Source organism: Ascaphus truei, chromosome 3 (assembly GCF_040206685.1).
Source record: "Ascaphus truei isolate aAscTru1 chromosome 3, aAscTru1.hap1, whole genome shotgun sequence".
NCBI lineage: Eukaryota > Metazoa > Chordata > Amphibia > Anura > Ascaphidae > Ascaphus > Ascaphus truei.
This window is the reverse complement of record NC_134485.1, coordinates 350,574,002-350,598,737: the sequence shown is the minus strand read 5'-3', so window position 1 is coordinate 350,598,737 and position 24,736 is coordinate 350,574,002. Positions and strand designations below refer to the sequence as shown.

Here is a 24,736-nt window from a genome sequence, read left to right as displayed (position 1 = left end):
AAAGCAGTGTACGGGTTACTAGGATATATCGCCAAGCTACACACAAATCAATAAAAATTCTATAAAAACCTTAAAATTCACTTAACCAAACCTGGCGAAACTACCATGGCAATGAAAAGGTTTAATATGTATATAGTGACTATCATATACATAGTCAAAATAGGCCTAATGCTGGCCTAGGAAATGTGATAAAAATCTGCAGTATTCTTAGGCCAGAAACAGTGACACAATTCTTTGACAGGACAGATTTTCAAAAGCTACTGCAGCAGTCCTAACAGTAACAAACACAGACCGTCAAATCGCCGAAGCTTGTCTCCTTTATAGCTCCTCCTCCTGGAAAATTCCGGAAGCTGCTTCAACCTGCATGTTATCCCATGTAACATGCTAGAAACTTTCCACTCTCTTTCTCTGCTTACTGTACTTCATAAACCTGACACCTTTTCTCATTGCCAAAGCAACTGAGTACACTCTGCAAAGCCAGAGCATGTAACCCCTTCTTTTCACACAATAGTTACAGGCACAACTATGATACACAACTTGATATAAACGGGTCCCTTGTTCTCCCAACGTTATTTTTTTTTTAACTAGTGTAAACTCCACAACATATGAGGATTGCCACTACTCCGGTTTTGACCCAGAAACTACGGGTTTCGGATAGGTATCTCTGAGCTACGGGTTGAGATATGAAATCTCCGGATTACTGCAGGGCCAGCAGCGGCATCTCCCCCTGCATGGCCCAGTCAAAATGGCTCCGCGATGTCAATTGGCATCACATTGCCATGACAACGGGACGTCGCGTGACGATGTGGCGCCATGCGTCGTTACATTGTCATGGCAACGTGGCCACACAGGGCGTCCTGTTGTCATGGCTAATTGACGTCATTTGACGTCGCGGAGCCATCTTGACTGGACCATGCAGGGGGAGATGCTGCCGGATGATACCGCCGCCGCAGAAGGTGAGAGAGTTAAATATAAAAAATAAAAAACCTGTTAAAAAAAAGTCTCTGGGTTTATTATTCATCACACAATGGCATCCATGCATACAATGCATCACACGACCTGCTCAATCTACCCCCAAGGGAGGGCATCCATCCTATGTTTTAATGAATATGAAAACCACTTGTAAAAATAGGCAGATAAAAGATTACAAAAAAAACTATTTGTAAATAATGTTTCAAAATATTTTCAATGTGATTTTTATGCACTGAAATGCTTTAACAATGCATTAGTAAATATACATTATTATACTAATACAACAAGATTACCCAATGCACATTACTCTGTAAAACTATTAATTATATGTATAGTATGTGTAATTATATTGGCTGAACATAAAAGCATCACAATCCATCACGATATCCACTTTCATTTCTGATGTCCTATTTAATTTATTTCCTGTCTTGAGGAGGGTGTTTTTTTCTATCAATCCACTGTGCTACAGTACATTAGCTCTTGTGCCTCTCTCCTCTTCTCCATTGTATTCCCTATTCTCTCTCCTCCATCACTGTTCTAGCAGTTGCTGATGTGTTGTCCAGGCATGTGACCGTGTCCCCTACCCCCTCTCAAATTGCAGGCACATTGCTCTCCCTCCTGGGTGGCGGAGGAATGGTACAGTCCTCCTGTCAGAACCCTGGTGGATATTGCTAGAATGGAAAGAGCATCGCTGCTGCGTACACAGGTCTGAGTGTCCAGGAGAAGCACGCAGGAAGCAGCCAGAGGCACCTATACCTCGGCAGCATGACCCAGGGAAAGGTAACAACATCCACATAGCACTGCAGACCTTAGTCAGGAGTGAGGGGTATAGAGAACCTAAAAACACTGCATCTCCTATACAGAGTGATGATCTAAAAACACTGCATCTCCTGTACAGAGAGATGATCTGAAAACACTGCATCTAACATACAGAGAGATGATCAGAAAACACTGCATCTCCTGTACAGAGAGATGATCTGAAAACACTGCATCTCCTGTACAGAGAGATGATCTGAAAACAGTGCATCTCCTGTACAGAGTGATGATCTGAAAACACTGCATCTCCTGTACAGAGAGATGATCTGAAAACACTGCATCTCCTGTACAGAGTGATGATCTGAAAACACTGCATCTCCTGTACAGAGAGATGATCTAAAAACACTGCATCTCCTGTACAGAGAGATGATCTGAAAACACTGCATCTCCTGTACAGAGAGATGATCTGAAAACACTGCATCTCCTGTACAGAGTGATGATCTGAAAACACTGCATCTCCTATACAGAGAGATGATCTAAAAACAGTGCATCTCCTGTACAGAGTGATGATCTGAAAACACTGCATCTCCTGTACAGAGAGATGATCTAAAAACACTGCATCTCCTGTACAGAGAGATGATCTGAAAACACTGCATCTCCTATACAGAGAGATGATCTAAAAACAGTGCATCTCCTATACAGAGTGATGATCTGAAAACACTGCATCTCCTATACAGAGAGATGATCTAAAAACACTGCATCTCCTATACAGAGTGATGATCTGAAAACACTGCATCTCCTATACAGAGAGATGACCTAAAAACACTGCATCTCCTATACAGAGAGATGATCTAAAAACACTGCATCTCCTATACAGAGAGATGACCTAAAAACCCTGCATCTCCCAGATAGTAAGGTAGCACAGATAACATTCAACTGAAAGTTAACCTAAAGTACTGCTTCTCCTAGTTAGGGAGGTACAGATGTAGCAGACATTAGCGCTCCTAGTAACGCGATCTGTTGCGTTAACGCTGATGCGATATTATGCGCAATAAATAATGCAGCTCCACTGAAAATAATGGAAGCGCATGCATTCTTCTTAACCCACGTGCTTTCTCTAGGTTATTTTGCATTAATAGAGCACTAATGCCTGATACGTCTGTATTAATAACATAACACAACTGTACCTTTAGAAAGGTGAGGTAACCTAATAAACACGGCAAAAGAAATGTAGTGTATACAATACTGCACTCTACAGACATCAGTGGAGAGCATACAGTATAAACACTGCACTACTGGAGAGACTATAACATTGCACCCCCGGCAAAGGACAGAGGGAACATAACACTGCACCCCCAGCAAAGGAGACACAGAATATAACACTGCACCCCCAGCAAAGGAGACACAAAATATAACACTGCACCCCCAGCACAGGAGACACAGAATATAACAGTGCACCCCCAGCACAGGAGACACAGAATATAACACTGCACCCCCAGCACAGGAGACACAGAATATAACACTGCACCTCTAGGAGATACGCAGTAAACTAATTAGAAAAAAGCGGAGCGGTAATGAAAGAATGCACTCACAGAGATGATGAGAGAGAATCCTACATGGCATTGCCTGGAGAGGAGCATGATAACCTGTCACTTCAGCAACACACACACACACACACACACATACACACACACACACACACACACACACACATCAGCTCTACACACACAAACTGCTGCTACACATACAACAGCACAACACACACACACACACACACATGGCAAGCCACAATAAAAAATGCAGCCACTTACTAAACTTTGCACCTCTAAACTTTGCACCTCTACACACACACACACACACACACACACACACACACACACACACACACACACACACACACACACACACACACACACACACACACACACACACACACACACACACACACACACACACACACTACCATTCTCTCGTCCGGTAAAAAAAGACTGCACTCGGTTCAGTAATCATGAAAATCTGTATTGGCCATCTGAATAGAAAAGATACCCAATCCGACGTTTCGGTCCTGGAATAGGACCTTTCTCAAGGGGCGAGACGAGAGAATGGTAATGTTGTATTTCTATTATTTGAGACTAGCACCTGTCTATATGAACCAGTACATTGAGTGCAAGCTGTGATGTTTGTTTATATATTTATATATATTTATATATATATTTATATATATATTTATATATATATATATATATATATATATATATATATATATATATATATATATATAATTACACACATACACACATACACACAAACTATTTTTGGGTGGGGTACTGTACATACAAAATCCGTAACATACATACAGTTCTAAGCCCAGGGGTAGCAGCACCTCACCCACACCCCTAGTTCCAGCCCCCATAAAGGGCCAGCTTTAGGTACAAGCCCAGACATTTAAAATATCAGAGGTGGGAACTAGGGCTGTCCCGGGGTCCTCTACACTTTGCCCCCCCTTACACTATCCTCTCTCTCCCTCCCCCTTACACTATCCCCTCTCTCCCTCCCCCCGTTATACACTCCCCTCTCTCCCATTACTCTCTCTACTCACCCTCCCCTCTCTCTCTTCCCCACTTAGGCTACGGCCCCAGGGAGCACACGCACGCTGGCGCGCAACGGATCACCTCACGGCGCTCATAGCCTTCCCCAGAGCGATCTGAGAACTTCAGATCACTCGTGACAAAGAGACGTGACGGGTGCGCGGCCATGACATCAGGCGGCTGGTTCGCCTTCATTGGCTGAACTGCGGCCGTGACGTGGCCATCGCTCGTCCGCCATGCCAAAAAAGATCAATTTCTTGTCTTTGGGAAAAGTGGTTGTGCAGTCGCCCTTTACACGTGTGCGCACACACACGGGCCTGCCCCATAGAGGGCTGTTCCTTGTTCGCACCGTGCACGCCGTCGCGCACAGTGAGGATGAGGCCTTACACTCTTGCCTCTCTCCCCCCACACTCTCCCCTCTCTCATCCCCTTCCCTTAAACTCTCCCCTCTCTTCCCCCCTACTCTCCCCTCTACTCTCCCCTCTGTTCCCCCTCTCTCCCTTCTCTTCCCCACCTGACTCTCCCCTCTCTCTTCCCCCTTACACTCTCCTCTCTCTCCCCCCTACACTCTTCCCTACCTTACTTTCACCTCTCTCTCCCCTCTTACACTCTCACCTCTCTCTCTTCCCCCCCTTACATTGTCCCGTTTTTCTTCCCCCTCCCTTATTCTCCCCCCTCCCTTATTCTCCCCCCTAAACTTTCCCTTTGCTCTTTCCACCCCAACACTCCCACCTTTCTTCCCCCCTACACTCTCACCTCACCATCCTTACACTCTTCCCCTCTCTTACCCCCGTGCACTCTCTTCTCTCTCCCTACCCTTACACTCTCTCTTCCCCTCCTTACACTCTCCCCTCACTCTCGAAGAGAAGCTCCCTCCTCCGGTCTGCCGGAAGTTGGGTCTGACTTCCGGCGCCTAGAGGAGGAGGGAGAGGATTGCAGTGACCGCCGGGTTGCTGCTTCTGGGGAGCTACTGGGTCACTGCCACTGCTGCATGGTGTGCCGCCCACGGCCTGGAAGAGATGAGATAGTTGTCCCATCTCTCCCGGCCTGAGAGCCGCAGAACCCTTGAGGGGTGCCAGCGGAGGTTGAAAATCACTGAGCTACAGTGATGTCATCATGTAGCCCAACTTACTGTTTTCACGGCTGCAAACACTTGCAGGACTCACTACTCCCCTTCCTCTCCCCCTCGCTCTTCTCTATCACTTGTATGCCTCTCTCCCCTACCCTCTTTTCTATCACTCTACCCCTGACCCCTCTCCCCTCTTCTCTCTGCCTTTCCGCCCCTCTTTTACTCTCCCCTGCCTTTCCCCATCACCTCCTCTCCCACCACTCTCTACTTTACCTCAGCCTTCCCTCCCCTCTTCTCTCTCTCCCTTTCCTATAACTCTACCTCTTCCCCTCTCTAACTCTCCCTTTCTCATCTCTTCCTCTCTCTTCCCCTCTCTAACTCTCCCTTTCTCATATCTTCCTCTCTCTTCCCTCTTCTATAATCTCTAGTAAGAAAGAATCATGTGCGAGGTCACAGGTGGGGAACACAAGGTAGTGACAGGAAAGGCATTAGGCTAGGGAAATATCATGGGGGCACAGGGAGAATGTTAAGAATGTTACTTTAACTTGCGGGTTGGCACTTGCGGGGGTCATGCAGGAGTGGTCACAGAGCTGAAAAGTGAAATAGGGCCTAAACTCCGTCAGGCCTAACTTCCGGGTTCAGAACCCCCACCCCCACCACCGGGTCCAGGAGAGATGTTCATGCGCTCCCCTCCTGCCTGCAGCTGACTGTAAGGAAGGATGGCAGGAAGGATGCCAACAAAAGCCTGACGTCCAGCGAGGGGTATGCCAAAAGCTGTCTCTTCCCCCTTGCACACACACACCTTTGGTGCATGGGGAAAGAAAAAGATAAAATAAATCTGTATCTGGCTGTGAACAGTTTCACCTTAACCAACCTAAATTGGCCACAACAGATATTATCCAACCATTTATGATGGTGATTATTAGTAGCCAATTTGTTATTGAATATATTATTTAAAGTCATATGTGATATTCAGACATTTTGGTCTTTTAGTTATTAATTCATTTTTAATTTCAATGCCCCAAAATATTGTATATTATATATTTCTTTAAGAACCTTCTTTTATATCAATATATTTTTTTATATCAAATAGATACTGTATTTTGCATTTTCATATTTTGTACATACACCTGCTGCACATACTTTATATTGTTTTATTGATATAATGTATGGATACTTCAAGATTTGTTATAGTTGTAATATTTGATATATTATATTCTGTATTTTACAACTTATCTAGAACATTGTCAGTGATGTGCGCCCTCTTGTGTCGAATAGAGTATACTGCAATGGACAATAAACAAACACAGCAAACACATTAAAGGAGCAATCCATGCCTTTTTTTTTTTGGTTTCTTTTTTTTTTTTTTTATACAGAATTGAAGCAGGGGTTTCCGGAGCTGAACCCCGTTGATGTCATCCAGAGATACTTAACTCCGAAAGCTGGTGCCGGTATCTCCTGCAGTTTAAAGGCCCCTCGTGATATGTACCAATAGGAAGTCGCACTAAATGACGTCACGGCTTCCTATTGGCCCGCAGGGTGCGGGAGCTTTCAAAATCCATAATTTTAACCCTGGTGCGGCTACCGGCACCTACTACTGAGGTGTGTATCTCAGGAAGCAGGGGGTTCCCGGAGTTGAAATGAATGTTTTCAGCTCCAGAGACGCCCTGCTTCAATAATAATTTTTAAAGAAGAAAAAGACGGCAGGGATTGCCTCTTTAAGAGTGGCTTATTCTACATCACCCGAAGGGGGCTGCTGTAAGATGTTTTAAGATGAAATTCACAAGCACACAATCCCAGCAAGCTCCGAACCCCAAAACCCACCTCATCATATACATATATATTTATGTCAACAGGAGAGCTACTGAGCGTGGCCAAATGTATACAACAAAAGACAGATAAGCCCAATGCTACATCCAATGTGACAAAATACATAGTAAATAGTATATAGTTAAATACTCCAATAATAATATTCTCATGAGTAAGGGTCATTTAGTTAAACCCTTTGGCCAAAGCGTTATAAGCCTGCAAGCCAACGTCAAGACAGACCCACTGCCGTCATTCTCCCTCCAACAGAGGTAAAAGAGAAGTTTCACAGTTTAGTGTTAGGACCTGCAAATTTGGTTATGCCTTGACGAGGCTTGCAGGCTTATAACGCTTTGGTCAAAGGGTTTAACTAAATGACCCTTACTCATGACAATATTATTATTGAAGTATTTAACTATGTACTATTTACTATGTATTTTGTCATATTGGATGTAGCATTGGGCTTTGATGGCTTTTGTTAAGATGAAATTCCCCATTAAAGTCAATGGGGACCTTTATCAAAAACAGCCTGATCAGCCGCAGCATATATGTGGCAGATATAGAATAAGACCCTATGGGTTAAAAATATAGTATGCTTAGGACCCTACCCAATTACCCCTGATGAAGCGAATGCCATGTGAAATGAGTTGGGAGGAGCTATCTGAGTATTTCCTATGCCCCAACTTCAACTGGTAATGCCACGTCGGACACCAATCCGTGATGTTATTGGAGTGACGGAAAACGCACGTGTGAGACTGGGCAACAAAGGCCAGCCGGGCGCCCCCATCCCTGTGAGCCTAAGGTATACCACCTTGTTAACCCAGGAATAGCATTTGCGCATAACATGCCAATATTGTGAGATTCTTATTTTTATATTGTGTAATAAATTGTATTTTACTATTTGGCTGTTTTCTCTCCCTATGCATCTATTGGAACCGACATACACTGTGGGACTTTGACACTGCATAAGGATTAATCCTACAACAGACCAGTGCTAAATGTTGTTAGTGCATGCCTCATCTTTTTTACACATTTTTACTATATTACATTACTAGCTGAGAGACCCGGCGTTTTTTTTGTCTTTCCCCCATACATGTAAAGACTTTCTTTTACTGTTTATTCCTATAAAACAACCTTTTATGGAGGTCCAAAGCCAGGCAGCAGGGTTGAAGCTGTATGTTTTCATTGAGCACTTTATAACTGAAATTCTCAATTGTTTTACTACTGTTTATTTTATGTCCTACTAACACCTTTCTTTTTTCCTTTGTGATATAACTACTTTGTTTGATACTATTTACCATCTTACTCACTACATATATATATATATATATATATAAATGAAAATAGGCAGATGGCACACACATAAACTGGAAATAGGTGCTTGTCCCATACAGGTAATGTATAGATAGGTTCCTTACCGAGTAAATCCAGGATCCCAAGATCACAAGGCAAGAAGGAGACAGCACACTCAGGAGGTACAAAAAAAGTGTGTATTCAGTAGAAAAACTGGCAGTTTTTCTACTGAATACACGCTTTTTTTGTACCTCCTGAGTGTGCTGTCTCCTTCTTGCCTTGTGATCTTGGGGTCCTGGATTTACTCGGTAAGGAACCTATCTATCTATATATACATACACACACACACACACACACACACACACACACATATACAGCTCAACCCCCTTATAACGCTGTGCTTGGGGTCCAAAGAATCACATCGCGCTATAAGCGGATCGCGTTAGAAATGATGTACAATTGTATGCATTGTACAATAAAGTATTTAAGATACCAATAATTGTGTTGTAAAGTATTCATAAATACAAAAATTGTGAGCCACGCTTGCATCGCGTTATAAGCGGATCGCGTTATAACGGGGTTGAGTTGTATATATACATATATGAAAGCCAGTGAGTCTTGTATTTCTGAATGTATCTGGCGTGAGATTATCGGTGACATCATAATGCACATAGCCTATTGACAGTCTTTTATTCTAGTTTACACGCACACATATATATTAGTGCAGAGCAATGTGTTGCTGGACATTTTGATAGCAAATGGGTTATTTTTCTCAACAATGGGTAAATGAAGTGCACGCCAAAGGTATATTACAATTACTGTACATTACACTGCAAGTCTCAGCTTGTTTTTGCACAAAAAGAACATGAAAATTAGCGTACCAATACAAAAAGAGGTAGTAAAACAAAAATAAATGGATAAAAACGTTTATACACAGGAAACCATTTTGGGAAGAATACTAAATAAAAAAAATCAGAATCTCAGCAGAGAGATGATTACATTGGAAATGAATGCCTAGCATGGAATATTTTTTTGTGACCATAAATCTGAAATCTTAGGACATGACTATAATATGCAGATGTAGCCTGACTTACTTTTGCTGTAGCCGCGGTTTATCAAGCATAAACGCGGCTTCGGTGAAAGTGACAGATGCGGCTTCCTCCGGCATCACTGCAGGTGGCCCATTACTTCGCAATGGGGCCTCCTGCAGCGAGGATTCCCTGCTGCTGGGATCCTCTGGCTGCACCTGGCTGAAGCAAATATAAGTCTGGCTACGTCTGTGTAAAGCAGATCGCCACCTTTTTGCCCAAGACTCCAGCAGTTCTGAGAAATAAATGGGATTTAGCCCTTTGGGCGCCTAAAACTTGTGGCACTCTTCCGGGACTGTGACCACGTGATCGCTTGGCATAAAATTGTCCTGCTTTTTTTCAATCGTTTTCTAAGCACACAATCCCAGCAAGCTCCGAACCCCAAAACCCACCTCATCATATACATATATATTTATGTCAACAGGAGAGCTACTGAGCGTGGCCAAATGTATACAACAAAAGACAGATAAGCCCAATGCTACATCCAATGTGACAAAATACATAGTAAATAGTATATAGTTAAATACTCCAATAATAATATTCTCATGAGTAAGGGTCATTTAGTTAAACCCTTTGGCCAAAGCGTTATAAACCTGCAAGCCAACGTCAAGACAGACCCACTGCCGTCATTCTCCCTCCAACAGAGGTAAAAGAGAAGTTTCACAGTTTAGTGTTAGGACCTGCAAATTTGGTTATGCCTTGACGAGGCTTGCAGGCTTATAACGCTTTGGTCAAAGGGTTTAACTAAATGACCCTTACTCATGACAATATTATTATTGAAGTATTTAACTATGTACTATTTACTATGTATTTTGTCATATTGGATGTAGCATTGGGCTTTGATGGCTTTTGTTAAGATGAAATTCCCCATTAAAGTCAATGGGGACCTTTATCAAAAACAGCCTGATCAGCCGCAGCATATATGTGGCAGATATAGAATAAGACCCTATGGGTTAAAAATATAGTATGCTTAGGACCCTACCCAATTACCCCTGATGAAGCGAATGCCATGTGAAATGAGTTGGGAGGAGCTATCTGAGTATTTCCTATGCCCCAACTTCAACTGGTAATGCCACGTCGGACACCAATCCGTGATGTTATTGGAGTGACGGAAAACGCACTTGTGAGACTGGGCAACAAAGGCCAGCCGGGCGCCCCCATCCCTGTGAGCCTAAGGTATACCACCTTGTTAACCCAGGAATAGCATTTGCGCATAACATGCCAATATTGTGAGATTCTTATTTTTATATTGTGTAATAAATTGTATTTTACTATTTGGCTGTTTTCTCTCCCTATGCATCTATTGGAACCGACATACACTGTGGGACTTTGACACTGCATAAGGATTAATCCTACAACAGACCAGTGCTAAATGTTGTTAGTGCATGCCTCATCTTTTTTACACATTTTTACTATATTACATTACTAGCTGAGAGACCCAGCGTTTTTTTTGTCTTTCCCCCATACATGTAAAGACTTTCTTTTACTGTTTATTCCTATAAAACAACCTTTTATGGAGGTCCAAAGCCAGGCAGCAGGGTTGAAGCTGTATGTTTTCATTGAGCACTTTATAACTGAAATTCTCAATTGTTTTACTACTGTTTATTTTATGTCCTACTAACACCTTTCTTTTTTCCTTTGTGATATAACTACTTTGTTTGATACTATTTACCATCTTACTCACTACATATATATATATATATATATAAATGAAAATAGGCAGATGGCACACACATAAACTGGAAATAGGTGCTTGTCCCATACAGGTAATGTATAGATAGGTTCCTTACCGAGTAAATCCAGGATCCCAAGATCACAAGGCAAGAAGGAGACAGCACACTCAGGAGGTACAAAAAAAGTGTGTATTCAGTAGAAAAACTGGCAGTTTTTCTACTGAATACACGCTTTTTTTGTACCTCCTGAGTGTGCTGTCTCCTTCTTGCCTTGTGATCTTGGGGTCCTGGATTTACTCGGTAAGGAACCTATCTATCTATATATACATACACACACACACACACACACACACACATATACAGCTCAACCCCCTTATAACGCTGTGCTTGGGGTCCAAAGAATCACATCGCGCTATAAGCGGATCGCGTTAGAAATGATGTACAATTGTATGCATTGTACAATAAAGTATTTAAGATACCAATAATTGTGTTGTAAAGTATTCATAAATACAAAAATTGGGAGCCACGCTTGCATCGCGTTATAAGCGGATCGCGTTTTAACGGGGTTGAGTTGTATATATACATATATGAAAGCCAGTGAGTCTTGTATTTCTGAATGTATCTGGCGTGAGATTATCGGTGACATCATAATGCACATAGCCTATTGACAGTCTTTTATTCTAGTTTACACGCACACATATATATTAGTGCAGAGCAATGTGTTGCTGGACATTTTGATAGCAAATGGGTTATTTTTCTCAACAATGGGTAAATGAAGTGCACGCCAAAGGTATATTACAATTACTGTACATTACACTGCAAGTCTCAGCTTGTTTTTGCACAAAAAGAACATGAAAATTAGCGTACCAATACAAAAAGAGGTAGTAAAACAAAAATAAATGGATAAAAACGTTTATACACAGGAAACCATTTTGGGAAGAATACTAAATAAAAAAAATCAGAATCTCAGCAGAGAGATGATTACATTGGAAATGAATGCCTAGCATGGAATATTTTTTTGTGACCATAAATCTGAAATCTTAGGACATGACTATAATATGCAGATGTAGCCTGACTTACTTTTGCTGTAGCCGCGGTTTATCAAGCATAAACGCGGCTTCGGTGAAAGTGACAGATGTGGCTTCCTCCGGCATCACTGCAGGTGGCCCATTACTTCGCAATGGGGCCTCCTGCAGCGAGGATTCCCTGTTGCTGGGATCCTCTGGCTGAAGCAAATATAAGTCTGGCTACGTCTGTGTAAAGCAGATCACCACCTTTTTGGCCAAGACTCCAGCAGTTCTGAGAAATAAATGGGATTTAGCCCCTTGGGCGCCTAAAACTCGTGGCACTCTTCCGGGACTGTGACCACGTGATCGCTTGGCATAACATTGTCCTGCTTTTTTTCAATCGTTTTCTAAGGGGAGATTGCTATTGGAACAAAAGTGGATCCCCCCTCCACTTCCGTTCACATCGCTGAGGGCGACTTGACACCACGTGATCGTTAACACGTTATCACTGCCCCATGCGTGCTGGCCCTCCTGGCGTTCGGGGGAACGATATGGGGCAGTCAAAGGGTTAAGTTAGTTTGGTTTCTTATAACAATGATGGAAAGAAAACTTTATATAGGAGTATAAGGAGGCTTATGGAATCTTGAAAAGTTGTATGTGCAAAGTTCCAGCTATTTTAATCCTTTTCTGAGGAAATCACATTGAACAGTGTCCCATTTATTTTTGAAAACTAAGAAACAATCTGTTCATTTGTCTGTGACAAGCTGCTAAAATCTGCTTGCCATTCCAAACTCATCTTTCATTTGAGATATCATTTCATAATTATAGTTACATTCATGTTTGTCTTTTTTTTTTTAATGCATGTACAGTACACAGTTTCTTATCCAAGTACAGTATTTCCAAACATTAGATCTGAATAGATCCCGTCTGAACTACAAGGCTTGAAATGTTTCCATATCTGTCCTGTTTTGAATTTGGAGGTTGAATTAGGAAGTCGTGGATTAAATAAATACACTTTTCCTTTCAGGAAGATCAACTAATAACTTTATTTATTTAAAAAGTTGGGTTATTCCAAATGGACGAAGAAACTATTGGAAAGGCATAAAAATCTATTTTTTTTATACAAACACAAAAAACTAATAATTAATGGATGAGCAAATGATTAAATCTTGCACTATGGCTCTAGTTATACACCTGTTGAAAGGCAGTATTGTGAGACCTAAGATCGTCATGCTTCATATCATGCCTTTATGGTAACTTTAAGGTCACACAAAAAGTTCCCCTATGATACAATGTTTTTATTTGCTTTGATAATTATGGTACATTTTTTGCTCCAGTCTTTCAGCCAGGAGACTATGATACATAATCAAGAAACACAAATAAATGTATAATTTAGCATTTTGCAAGCATTTATTACATATATACTATTCATATTTTCATTACCTTAACTTAAAATGAGTTCCAGTGTGACAAAAATTGCACCTAGCTGCTTGAGCAACTGCAATGAAACTATTAGGAACAGTTAGTCCAAGGGCCACTGCAAGAAGACCCTTTCTAGGCCACATTTGACCTGCTGAATCTGAAGAACCATAGCTTAAATGTGAGGCAATAATACTGCTACTTCTCAATGTTTCTTTGTCACCTGTCAATTTTAAACCTGTTCTATTTCACCCTAAATAATTTCTGGGAGCCACTGAGTATTCTAAAACTTGCCTCGGAAAATCTGGGGCAATCACCAACAATATCCCAGTAATGCTGCAACATTTTCTGTGACATTTCTGCAGAAAAACTAATGGCCCATCGGATTAACACAGCAGGGGTCCCAGGCAGTCCCATTCAGTTTGAATGTGACTGCCAGGGATCCCCGCAGTGTTAATCCGATGGGCCATTAGTCTGTCTGCAGAAATTTAACTGAAATGTTGGCAGCATTACCTGGATATTGCCCCAGAATTTCCAAGGCAAGTTTTGGAATACTCGTCGGCGCACCTGTAGATATTTATCCCTACATTCATAGCATGTGATGCTATGAATCACATACTGTAGGTTATGCGAAAAGAGACAGAATGGGGCTCTCTCAACTTTGGCCTGTGACAAACTATCTGCTCAAGGGCCTGGCAATAAGTGCCCCAAACTCAAGTCAGGACAAAACAGATATAGACAGCAATGTCACCTGGTAATATAGCTTAACGAAGCATATGAGTAGCTCCGTGGCTAATACTATACACACGATACATAAAGCCTGGCCCCCTGTAGATGCACTTACCAGAATGCCCTCCTATTGTCTATACGTTCTTCCCACCTACCAATTAGATTGTATCTCTTCGGAGCAGGGACTCCTTTTCCTAAATGTTACTTTTATGTCTGTTTGTGTTATTTATATTATTTGTTATTGATATGATTGTCGTGTGTATTACTACTATGAAGCGTTATGTATATTGATGGCGCTATATAAATAAAGACATACATACATAGCAGTAACTAATTTCACTTGACAAATGAACCCAATGACATCATTAGATTTTGATTCCAGTCCTTCCTGGGTTGTAGATAACAACAGTCTTACATTTCTATTGGCAGTAAAGTGAAGAACCAGGACTGGCCTACAATCTCATGACGAGTTAGAGTGGCAACACTTGATATATTGCGTATGATTTTTCTGCAGCTCTCAGTCAGTAACAAGGGCTCAGAAAATGGAGGCAGTAATTCAGAGATACAGACGGGCACTCAGGTTGCCTCTGCACCCCCAACGTATGAGGAGGCTACAGCAAGAGATGGGAAGCAAGCAGAAATCCTTCAACCTACATCACCCTCTCTACAACCTAACTGGCCACATGGGTATCCCTGTAAGTTCAGTGACCAAATACTATGTTGTAAGAAACACCTTAATCAATTCCTATAACACGGTTACCTTGCCACCATCATCTCCATTGCAAACCCTCCAAGTGACATCACACCACCTTCCTGTACTATGACATCACTCCATTCATTATTGCATAAATCCTTTCATTTACTTATGCCAAGTGATCACAATTTTCTCTACTGGCTGTTTTTATCGGCCAAAGAAATAAGGGGATAATATATGGCAGGGTGATAATAGGATGACGGATGGGGAGACAGATGGGTTTAAGTGGAATGGCATAGGGTAAGGGACGGGGGAGTATAAAAATGTTAGAAGCAAAGGGTGTGCAGGGAAGATTAGTCTCCAGTGATACAATCAGAAAATATATATTTTGAAAGGTACTATTCAAGGGACAGTGAATTTCGAAATGTATTCTGGTGAGTGAAAAAGGGAGAACATTTAAAGGGCACACAACAGTAATTACAAGCAACATTGGGTCTATTCATACATTTTAACTGTTATTGTTTTACTTTGGGACCACACCATTATCTCAGCCCTGTATTACATCCAGACGCTGCCTAGAAGAGTGCACAATGAGCTCCCAAAGTTGGCTGAGGATTTGTTTCTTTGCCCCGCCCCTGCTGTTTTATTCCCAGCTGTTTGTCCAGTCACACAGGGGTAGATAAGAGTTACATGTTGACCCTTTAGAAGTTCCTACCCTTCTTACCTTTTAGAGAGCACTCAGCATGCAATTATTTTGAGGCCTAGGCAACGGATTGTTTCTGTGTTTCAGGCAGCAGTCCTGGCTACAGCAGCGGAGGGTATTCTGGGGACACGGAGATGCTGACAACATTGAGCTGGGATGATGTGAAAGTGCGCACAGCATTCATTAGGAAGGTATGTGTGGGAAGAGAGCTATACAGAAAGTTAGTTAGTTAGTTAGTTATACTGTACCATGAAATAGAGAACTGGGGAGTTGGGGGGGGAATGATAAGCAAGAAGATCTGTTTAGAGAGAACAGTGTGTTGGTATAAAGAGCTGGGTTTCACAGAAAGCTGCATAATCAAAGCTAAATAACAAAGGAATTGTTCTCAGAGGGGGAGTGAGAGTGATGTAAAGAGATAGGGAGATGCACACACATTGCTATTCCTGGTACAGTATGTGACTGTATTCTCTGTCTTTAGGTTTATGCCATCCTTATGGTCCAGCTCTTAATTACTCTCATAGTCGTGGCTCTCTTCACCTTCTGGTAAGTGTTACTCATTACCCCCTGGGACTACCAGAGTTGGTACTGTAGTGCCTGGACCATTTACTCCAAAGATACAATGACATTCACAGCATAACACTTACAATATATGCAATATGTAGAAAACAAACTTGTAAAATATTGTTGTCCAATAATACAATTTGTACTAACACACCTGATATTTTTGCAAGTCCTGTTTTAAAAGAATTACGCAGCGGCCTTTTGTAATGATATTTTGGTATGTGTGAATCTCAAAATGTGTTTTTTTTTTTTTTAAACTATGTGCTGCTAATTGACCAACTGGAACAAGCTGATTTATTGGGGAGGGGGGTGGTCATGTGAAGCCTTTAGATGTATAAAACTAATACCCCCCCTGTATTAGTAGGGACTGCTTTGGCATGATATAGTGAGGCATTTTAAAGTGAGCTTTTAAGTGAGAATATATAGTTAGACTATAGTTTGCCTAGAGGTGACTTGGGACTGCTTCCTTCTGCAAACTCTTGTACACAAGGCATCAAACGGTGAGCTTATATGACCACACTATGCTCCCTGCTGTTTGCCTGCACAATTTAACCCCCGCCCCTTTACAACTTATTTCACTACAAACTCTTCCAACACTGACTACACACAACTACCTCCTGCACTACTACTAACTCAGCCCACTGCATAGACCCAAGCATTGCAATGCAGAAAAACATTTGCCAAGGTAAAGGCACACCCCTGCTGTCTCAATGCACACACCTGGCTCAAAACAGCTCCATACAGCATTACCTACCTCTGGCATAATGAACCTGCTTTTTACCTCCACTTTGTTCTTTCTCGTGGCCTCATTGAAATGTTATTCTCTCTATCCACTACAAACTCCCCCCTCCTGGCCCACGCCCGACATCACCATACACCCTGGATTACTCAAAAGCCTTGCACTATCTACTGAATGTTGGTGGAGAACCCTGAAAACCAGCACACCAACCACTGCACACTCAAACGGCAAACATCATAAAGTAACAACTTGCAAACAACTACTCAAATTTCTACTCATACTATTACTCTCTTTAGCAGGTGATATTGAACCTAACCCAGGCCCTCCCATTACAACTCTGTCCCATACCCCTGAGAATACCCCCTTCAAATTCCAAGAAGGGTTATCTGTCACCCATATAAATATCCAGAGTCGGCTGCCCAAACTGGATGAACTAAGAGCATGGTGCCTTATGCATAAACCAAAAACCATCGTTCTTACAGAAACATGGCTAACCCCTAAAACTCCTGATGCACATATTGCCATTCAGGGATACTCCATTTCTAAGAGAGATAGGTCAAAGAGAGGAGGAGGGGTGTTATTTTATATTGCAGACACCCTACAATTTACACTGTTAAATTGCCCCCCAAGCCCAACCTCTTTTGAAATCCTAGTTGGCAGAATCTGCCTCCCCTTTTCTAAGCCCATCTTGCTTGCTGGCATCTACCGCCCCCCGAAAGCCCCTCTACAGTCCCTGACTGATATCACCCAGTTTCTTGGCTCCATTTCCTCTCTGAATGAGAAGAGTGAGCTGCTAGTTCTTGGGGATTTCAACTTCAATGGGCTTGACCCTAAAAACCACAAAATCCACACACAAATTAAATCGCTTAACCTATCGCAACTCATTTCCCAACCCACACGGACAAACCTGAAATCGCACAACCATTCCTTGCTAGACTGGATTCTCTCCTCAAATCCCAGCAGAATCCAATCTTCTGGCATCCTTCCTGACATTTTCAGTGACCATGCAATAGTGTACTGTGTAAGGAAAATTAAACCGCCCCAATCAAGCCCTAAAGTTCTCCTCGCTGGAACATTTAGAAACTTTAACCCACAACAGTTTCTGGCTGACCTTATCAACTGCCCTTGGCACAGAATCGATTTAATTCCTGACCCTGGTTCTGCGCTCTATTTCCAGTCCGAGTTCTTAAAACTCTGCGATACCCATGCTCTACTACGCAAAATAAGGGTACGGGGTGCTCACCTTCCATGGGTTACACCTGCCCTTATAGCACTCTACCAGTTCAGGGATACCTTGTGGAAAAGCTACAAAGTAACTGGCACTACCAAGGATCTCAATCACTACAGATGCCTGCGAAACATGTGCACAATGCAAACAAGGCATGCAAAAGCACAATATTACTCTGACAATCTCCTCCAGAATACATCAAACCCAGCTAACTTCTGGAAGGTTATCAACAACATATTCCAGCCTTCTAACCATCAACAGCCAAGTAATATCACTAAGGGCGATATTACTCTGACAAACCCTACCGACATTGTAAATGCATTCAATGATTACTTTGTAGGGTGTGCTACTAACTTATTAGCGAAACGCAACCCAAACCACAAACCTGAATCTCATCCTGGGAGTGCCCCTATAGCCCCACCCCCTTCCAACACTGCCCACAATTTTCAATTTGGCCCAGTATCCGAAGAGGAGATTACACAAGCGCTCCTCAAATTAATACTAAGCAGCCAATGTGGACCTGACTTACTACAATCTAGGTTCCTAAGACTTGGTGCCCCAGCAATTGCCAAACCAATTGCTTCCATAGTCAACTCTATCCTGTCTGCAGGCCATATCCCTAAGACCTGGAAAGCTGCCAGAGTTGTCCCAATCTTCAAAAGTGGGGATGAAAACACTCAAACTACAGGCCAATCTCCCTTCTCCCAATCCTATCCAAAGTCATGGAAAAATGTGTCCACTCCCAATTAAGAGATTACTATACCAAGTCAAATTTCCCTAGCCAATTCCAATCTGGCTTTCGCCCCAAACACTCTACCGTAACTACCCTGCTAAAAGTTTGCAATGAAATCCAGTGTGGAATGGAACGGGGTCAACTCACTGGTGCAGAATTCCTAGATTTTTCAAAGGCTTTTGATACAGTTGATCATGTTATCTTGCTTAACAAATTCCAGAGCTCTGGAATAGGGAAGCATGCTTTAAACTGGTTTCAGTCCTACCTATCAGGTAGATCCCAACATGTGTCCATCTCAGGCTCTAACTCCAACCCCCTGGATATCACCTGTGGTGTACCGCAAGGCTCTGTTCTGGGGCCCCTACTCTTCTCAGTGTTCATCAATGATCTTCCCACAGCTTGTCAGGAAGCCTCAATACACATGTATGCAGATGACACAATCCTATATGCACACAGCCACAGCCTCTCTGACCTTCAACACATACTTCAGTCTGACTTTTTGAGACTCGAAAAATGGATTTCCCAAAACAAACTGTTTTTAAACACCGACAAGACTGTAACAATGGTATTTGGGACCAAGACTAAATTTTTAAAGCTTCCAGCGACTGAGCTCCAGATTAGAACCAACACTAACACCACCCTAACCACGGTCACTAGTTTTAAATACCTGGGCATATGGTTTGACTCCCACTTAACATTCGGGATGCACATTGATACCCTGACAACCAAGACCTATGCCAAACTAGGGGTACTTTACAGGAACAAATCCTCCCTAAGTCTCCTGGTCAGAAAGCGTATCGCACAGCAGATGCTAATGCCAATTATTGACTATGGAGACATAGTATATGTTTCGGCACCTCAAACCCACCTTAGCAAACTTGACAACCTCTACAATTCAATTTGTCGTTTTGTTCTCCAATGCAACTATAACACACATCACTGCGAAATGCTCAAAGAACTAGATTGGTCATCACTCGAGTCTAGGCGCAAAGTTCACCTTTCCTGTCTTGCCTTCAAATTCTTTATGGGCAAGCTACCCAGCTACCTGAACAAGCTCCTCACCCCTACCACATGCAGCACCTATCATCTGAGATCTGACTCCAAAACTGTTCATGGTCCCAAGGCTCAACAAAGTATCCGGACGTTCCTCCTTCTCTTACCGTGCACCCCAAAACTGGAACAACCTACCAGAGACTCTCACATCCACCACCAGTTTAAGTTCTTTCAAATCTAAGGCTGTCACACATTTTAATCTGGTCTGTACTGTTTCATACGCCCATAATATAATCTTTAACTGTGCATGCAATGTCTTGTATATAATGTATAACCTGCTCATTTATGTAACTGTATTTGTAACCATGTATTATTTGTCTTAACTCTGTGCCCAGGACATACTTGAGAACGAGAGGTAACTCTCAATGTATTACTTCCTGGTAAAATATTTTATAAATAATTTCTGTACCACCATCAGGTAACAATATGCTTAGTTGTACCAGCCCCTTCTGTTAACATATATGATAATATGGTACTTATACCTGCAGATAACAATATTTATGATTTCCCGGAATATGTCCCCTCATTAGATAACTACACAGCAGGCACACAAATACATAGGCACAACTCACACGCCTCAAACTCAGTAGCATGGGTACACTAAGCTGTTAAATGTTTATGATACTTTGTTACTTTCAGCCCTAGATAACCGCAGGCCTGATACTCAGCTATTTCCAAAGTTCCAAAAAAAACTGCACCAGCCATGTGTACATTATAGTATAGGTAACCAATCCTGAGCACAAAATACTCTAAACAATATATAATGCTTCAGTCCAGTGAAAATCATATCTGTAGTATTCTGAAACCCTCCCAAAGAATATGTATACCAAGCAAAGGTTTATTATGTGCACATCCATAGTCCACTCCCTCGAGAAACATCTTGAGGTGTAGCTCCAAAGCTGAAAATGCCCTAAGCAGTTTTGATACAGCTAAGTGGACTTAGAGCGCTTTAATGAATGTTAGAAATAGGATTGCCTGAATCCCAGGATTGAGGCAGTGCTTATGTTCATATGCCTTAGTACTTTCAGGTAATGGCATACATCAGTTTCAGTTACTTCGGATTCCACTAACTGATAATTGGATACGTGTAACTTCCAGCTAACACCAATAGAAGAAGTCTATTCTTATACTCTGTAATACTTCTAAAGTATCAATCACCAATATAACAAGTATGAGGCAGATACTGTATGTAGACCCCTCTTACTGGGTTAGTCGAATCCCAAATTAGTCGAATCCCAAAACAGATACCAGGCAACACATATTTAGTAAATGTTCCACATTATGAAAAAGGGTGGAACCTTGATTACAGCATAAGAATATTGTTCCTTCAAGGTAACAATTGGGCCTATCATGTAATATTTTACATGATTTCCAGGCACCTGCCTCAACTTGGATACAGGTAGCTCAGTTACTGGTCCCTTCTAAGTAATGATATAGTGATACCCGTCAAGACCAAAGCAGTGCAAGAATGCTAGTTCTGCAAAAATGAGATTTAAGATATTGTTTGATTCTTCTATATTGTAAATACATGTGCTTCTCTTTCAGCGACCCTGTGAAGGAATATGTTCAGGCAAATCCTGGATGGTACTGGGCTTCCTAGTGAGTATAACCATTGCGTGTACAGTACATTACCAGAAACTAGTCACTGTGAACCACTATAGCAACCCTTGACCCAATAACAAGGCTCAGTAATGAATGCAGTCCTTAACCTTAAGTGTGTACAAGCTTAAATGTGTACCACTAGCAGCCCATTCACAACAAATAGTGGAAACAGTGACCATTGCACTACTCCCAGGAACAGTCTAACGTCAGTAACACAAGTTCCCTCTACAATTAATCAGTGGAATAGACTGCAAAATAGGCTCTATTAATATTACAAAAAGGGGGTATCTCTCATCTCTAATTGAAAAACACTGAAACTCGAAAGTATCAAAAAATTGTATTTATAGAAGTGAACAAATTGAAATGACATATAACTGAGTGACGTATACAGATACTTCATAGATGTGATATGAACACGAACAATTGTGTGCCTGGACAAGTGAATCTCAAAACACAGTGTTCCTCTTACAGTGCTGTCATGAAGTACTATTGAGGATCACTTTTGTGGTTCATGACACATAAGGAAATCCCAGCCGGATATAGACAATCCCTATATACTGCACTCTGTAATGTACAAGCATAAATAAAAGGAACATCAGTGTGAAAAAAGTCTAACGGTGAAAAAAGGGATCATAACAAAATGTAGGAGGTGGGGGGCGAGCCAGCAGCAGACAAAATGGCCGCTTAAAGACTGAGCATTCTGCAGGTAGAGGGACAAAAGCCAACATCACCTTGCTAAAACCACAGTGACTCCCAGAAAATAAATCATAGCGCAGCACCCCCAATTCCACCCAAGATGTACAGCACCAAAAAAAAACCCAGCAGAACTTACCCACCACTTCTTCCGAACAGAGACTGGGTCAAGGTGGACAGGAATGACCGGATCGCGGCCGGATCGCGGGCGTCATCTTGTTCACCACAAGAGGCAGGAGTAGAAAGTAGAAATGACAGAAAATCATGTACAGTACGCATCTAAGGCAGACTTGAGACTAACCTAGCTACAAAGGAGGGCATACAAAATATCTCTTAAAGGACATGACATTGATGATTAACAACAAAGTGTCTGAAATAAAACAAGATGTAGCTTCGTTGGGAGAAAGAGTTGATGATTTGGAGACAGAGGAAGGAACAACATCAGAGGCCAAGTAAATGATGTGCAAATGATGCACGAGCAAGATAAGTTATAGAGAACATGCTGCTGCACATAGAAGATCTAAGTAATAGGCGGAGACGCTCTAATATAAGAATCAGTGGAATACGATAGACAATACAACCATCAGAGCTGGAATCCTATCTGCAGAAATTATGTTCCCACGTGGCAGGCAAACCTATGGAATATATGTGGAAGATGGACAGGGCACACGAGCCCCCAGATCCAGACCGAAACCATCAGACCCCAGAGAGAGACAGTAATAAAACTACACCACTTCCCAGACAGAACTAATCATGCAAAAAGCCAGAAATGCCAACACTGTAGAGCATGAAGGAGCGCAGATACAGCACCTATACAATGATCTCTCCACACTAACCCTGCAGCATCGCAGAGAGCTTGTCTGCAGAAAGCTAATACAACATACAAATGGGGATTTCCTACCAAGATCATTGGGATGCATCAAGGAAAAAACTGCCATCCTTAAATATGGAGAGGATTTCAATAACTTTTTTGAGCGACTAAACATACAAGGCCCAGAGAACAAGATGGATCCAGGTCATATCCACAGTGACCGTAACAGAGGAGGCAACAATGGGACACAGTCGAGAGGAAAAAGAAGGCCAATAACAGCAGGCATCAGGAATGGGAAATGAAAATGGCACAAGAGGAACATGACTCAATCTGCTGAATATCAGTAACTATAACATAAAATGTCATATTAAAGCTGAAGTTCAGTCAATATCCTGCATGTGTGTTTTTTTTAATTAAATCAGTTCTGTAGTAAGAAAAAATACTTTTAGCATTTTCTGTTTTTAAAAAAACAACTTTGAAAGACCAATTTTCTTGTATTCTATTTTAACAGCCATTCACTAAGTCACTGCCCCTTCATGTCCTGTCACAAGCCCTGGCACACCCCTTTGTCAGCCCTGCCCTCCCTCTAGCACATGTCAGTGCAGAATTGCTCATGAATATTCATGAGCTTCCACTGACAGACAAGCAGAATATAAACAGATCCCTTCACTAATTATGTCACCAAATTTCGACCTATCAATACATGGAGAACGAATTGACCTGCAGCTATACAGTTCTTTAGGTAATTAGAGATTGCACACATAAAACTATTGAAGTAAAAAAAAAAATGAAAAAAAAAAAGACTGAACTGCAGCTTTAAAATACATGTACTCTTACCGTTAGGCCCACAGGCCAGGTGTCAAAGATGGCAATTTGCTGTGACTGCAGGGCTGCCAGATAGACACTATGAAAAGATAAGAGGTGATTACCAAGAGGCAAACAAGTTATGATATGTTGACATATTAAAGTTTGCAATATTATTATCACCAATCAAAATCTAAACACTGATCCCAAATGTTTAGTAGTTAAGCTACCAAAAGGAGAATTGCGCTTCATTAGTTTCCGTAAAGATTTATAACCACGTTATTACTGTATGCAAGAAAAGGTCTGTATAGAAATGTATAGTAAATAATTTAACCAGATAAGAATAAATTAAGTTTAAAAAGTTTAACAGTAAGATTTATGACACCACTATCATCAGTTAATTATGAGAATTGTGCAGAACGGATTTTAGGTAAAGTAATATTAAAAGAAGGGTGAAATGTTAAGAGTAACTACAAGAAGGGTATGCACAACCCATCTAAAACTCATGTAAGAGGGAGATCAGAGTGGAAAGAAGGTACAAATGACACCTACAGAGCACGTGCGGCCAGACCGCTTGAGCAGACACGCACACCCCTTAGTATAAAACATCAAAATATCTAGTATATCACAACTGGCGCTGTCTGCTACTGGTTTTGGCAGTGTCGTCTATTACAGGTGAAAGGAGAAACCTGTCTTTGTGTTAAGTTATTTATAT

General features: G+C 41.7%; 1 protein-coding gene across 2 annotated transcripts in view; it reads left to right on the top strand.

The window, feature by feature from the left end:
- The first annotated feature begins 1,578 nt into the window (after window positions 1-1,578).
- LOC142490094 (protein lifeguard 2-like) overlaps window positions 1,579-24,736 on the top strand; it is a 40,064-nt gene continuing 16,906 nt past the window's right edge. Inside the window, exons 1-5 of one of the 2 annotated variants that reach the window (XM_075591890.1) lie at window positions 1,579-1,752; window positions 14,915-15,095; window positions 15,885-15,988; window positions 16,276-16,340; window positions 21,657-21,710. In XM_075591890.1, the coding sequence (XP_075448005.1) occupies window positions 1,738-1,752; window positions 14,915-15,095; window positions 15,885-15,988; window positions 16,276-16,340; window positions 21,657-21,710 (419 nt within the window). In that variant the 5' untranslated portion in view covers window positions 1,579-1,737. Of the gene's footprint in view, window positions 1,753-14,884; window positions 15,096-15,884; window positions 15,989-16,275; window positions 16,341-21,656; window positions 21,711-24,736 lie in introns of those variants that run through there. The other variant, XM_075591891.1, reaches the window with a different exon arrangement.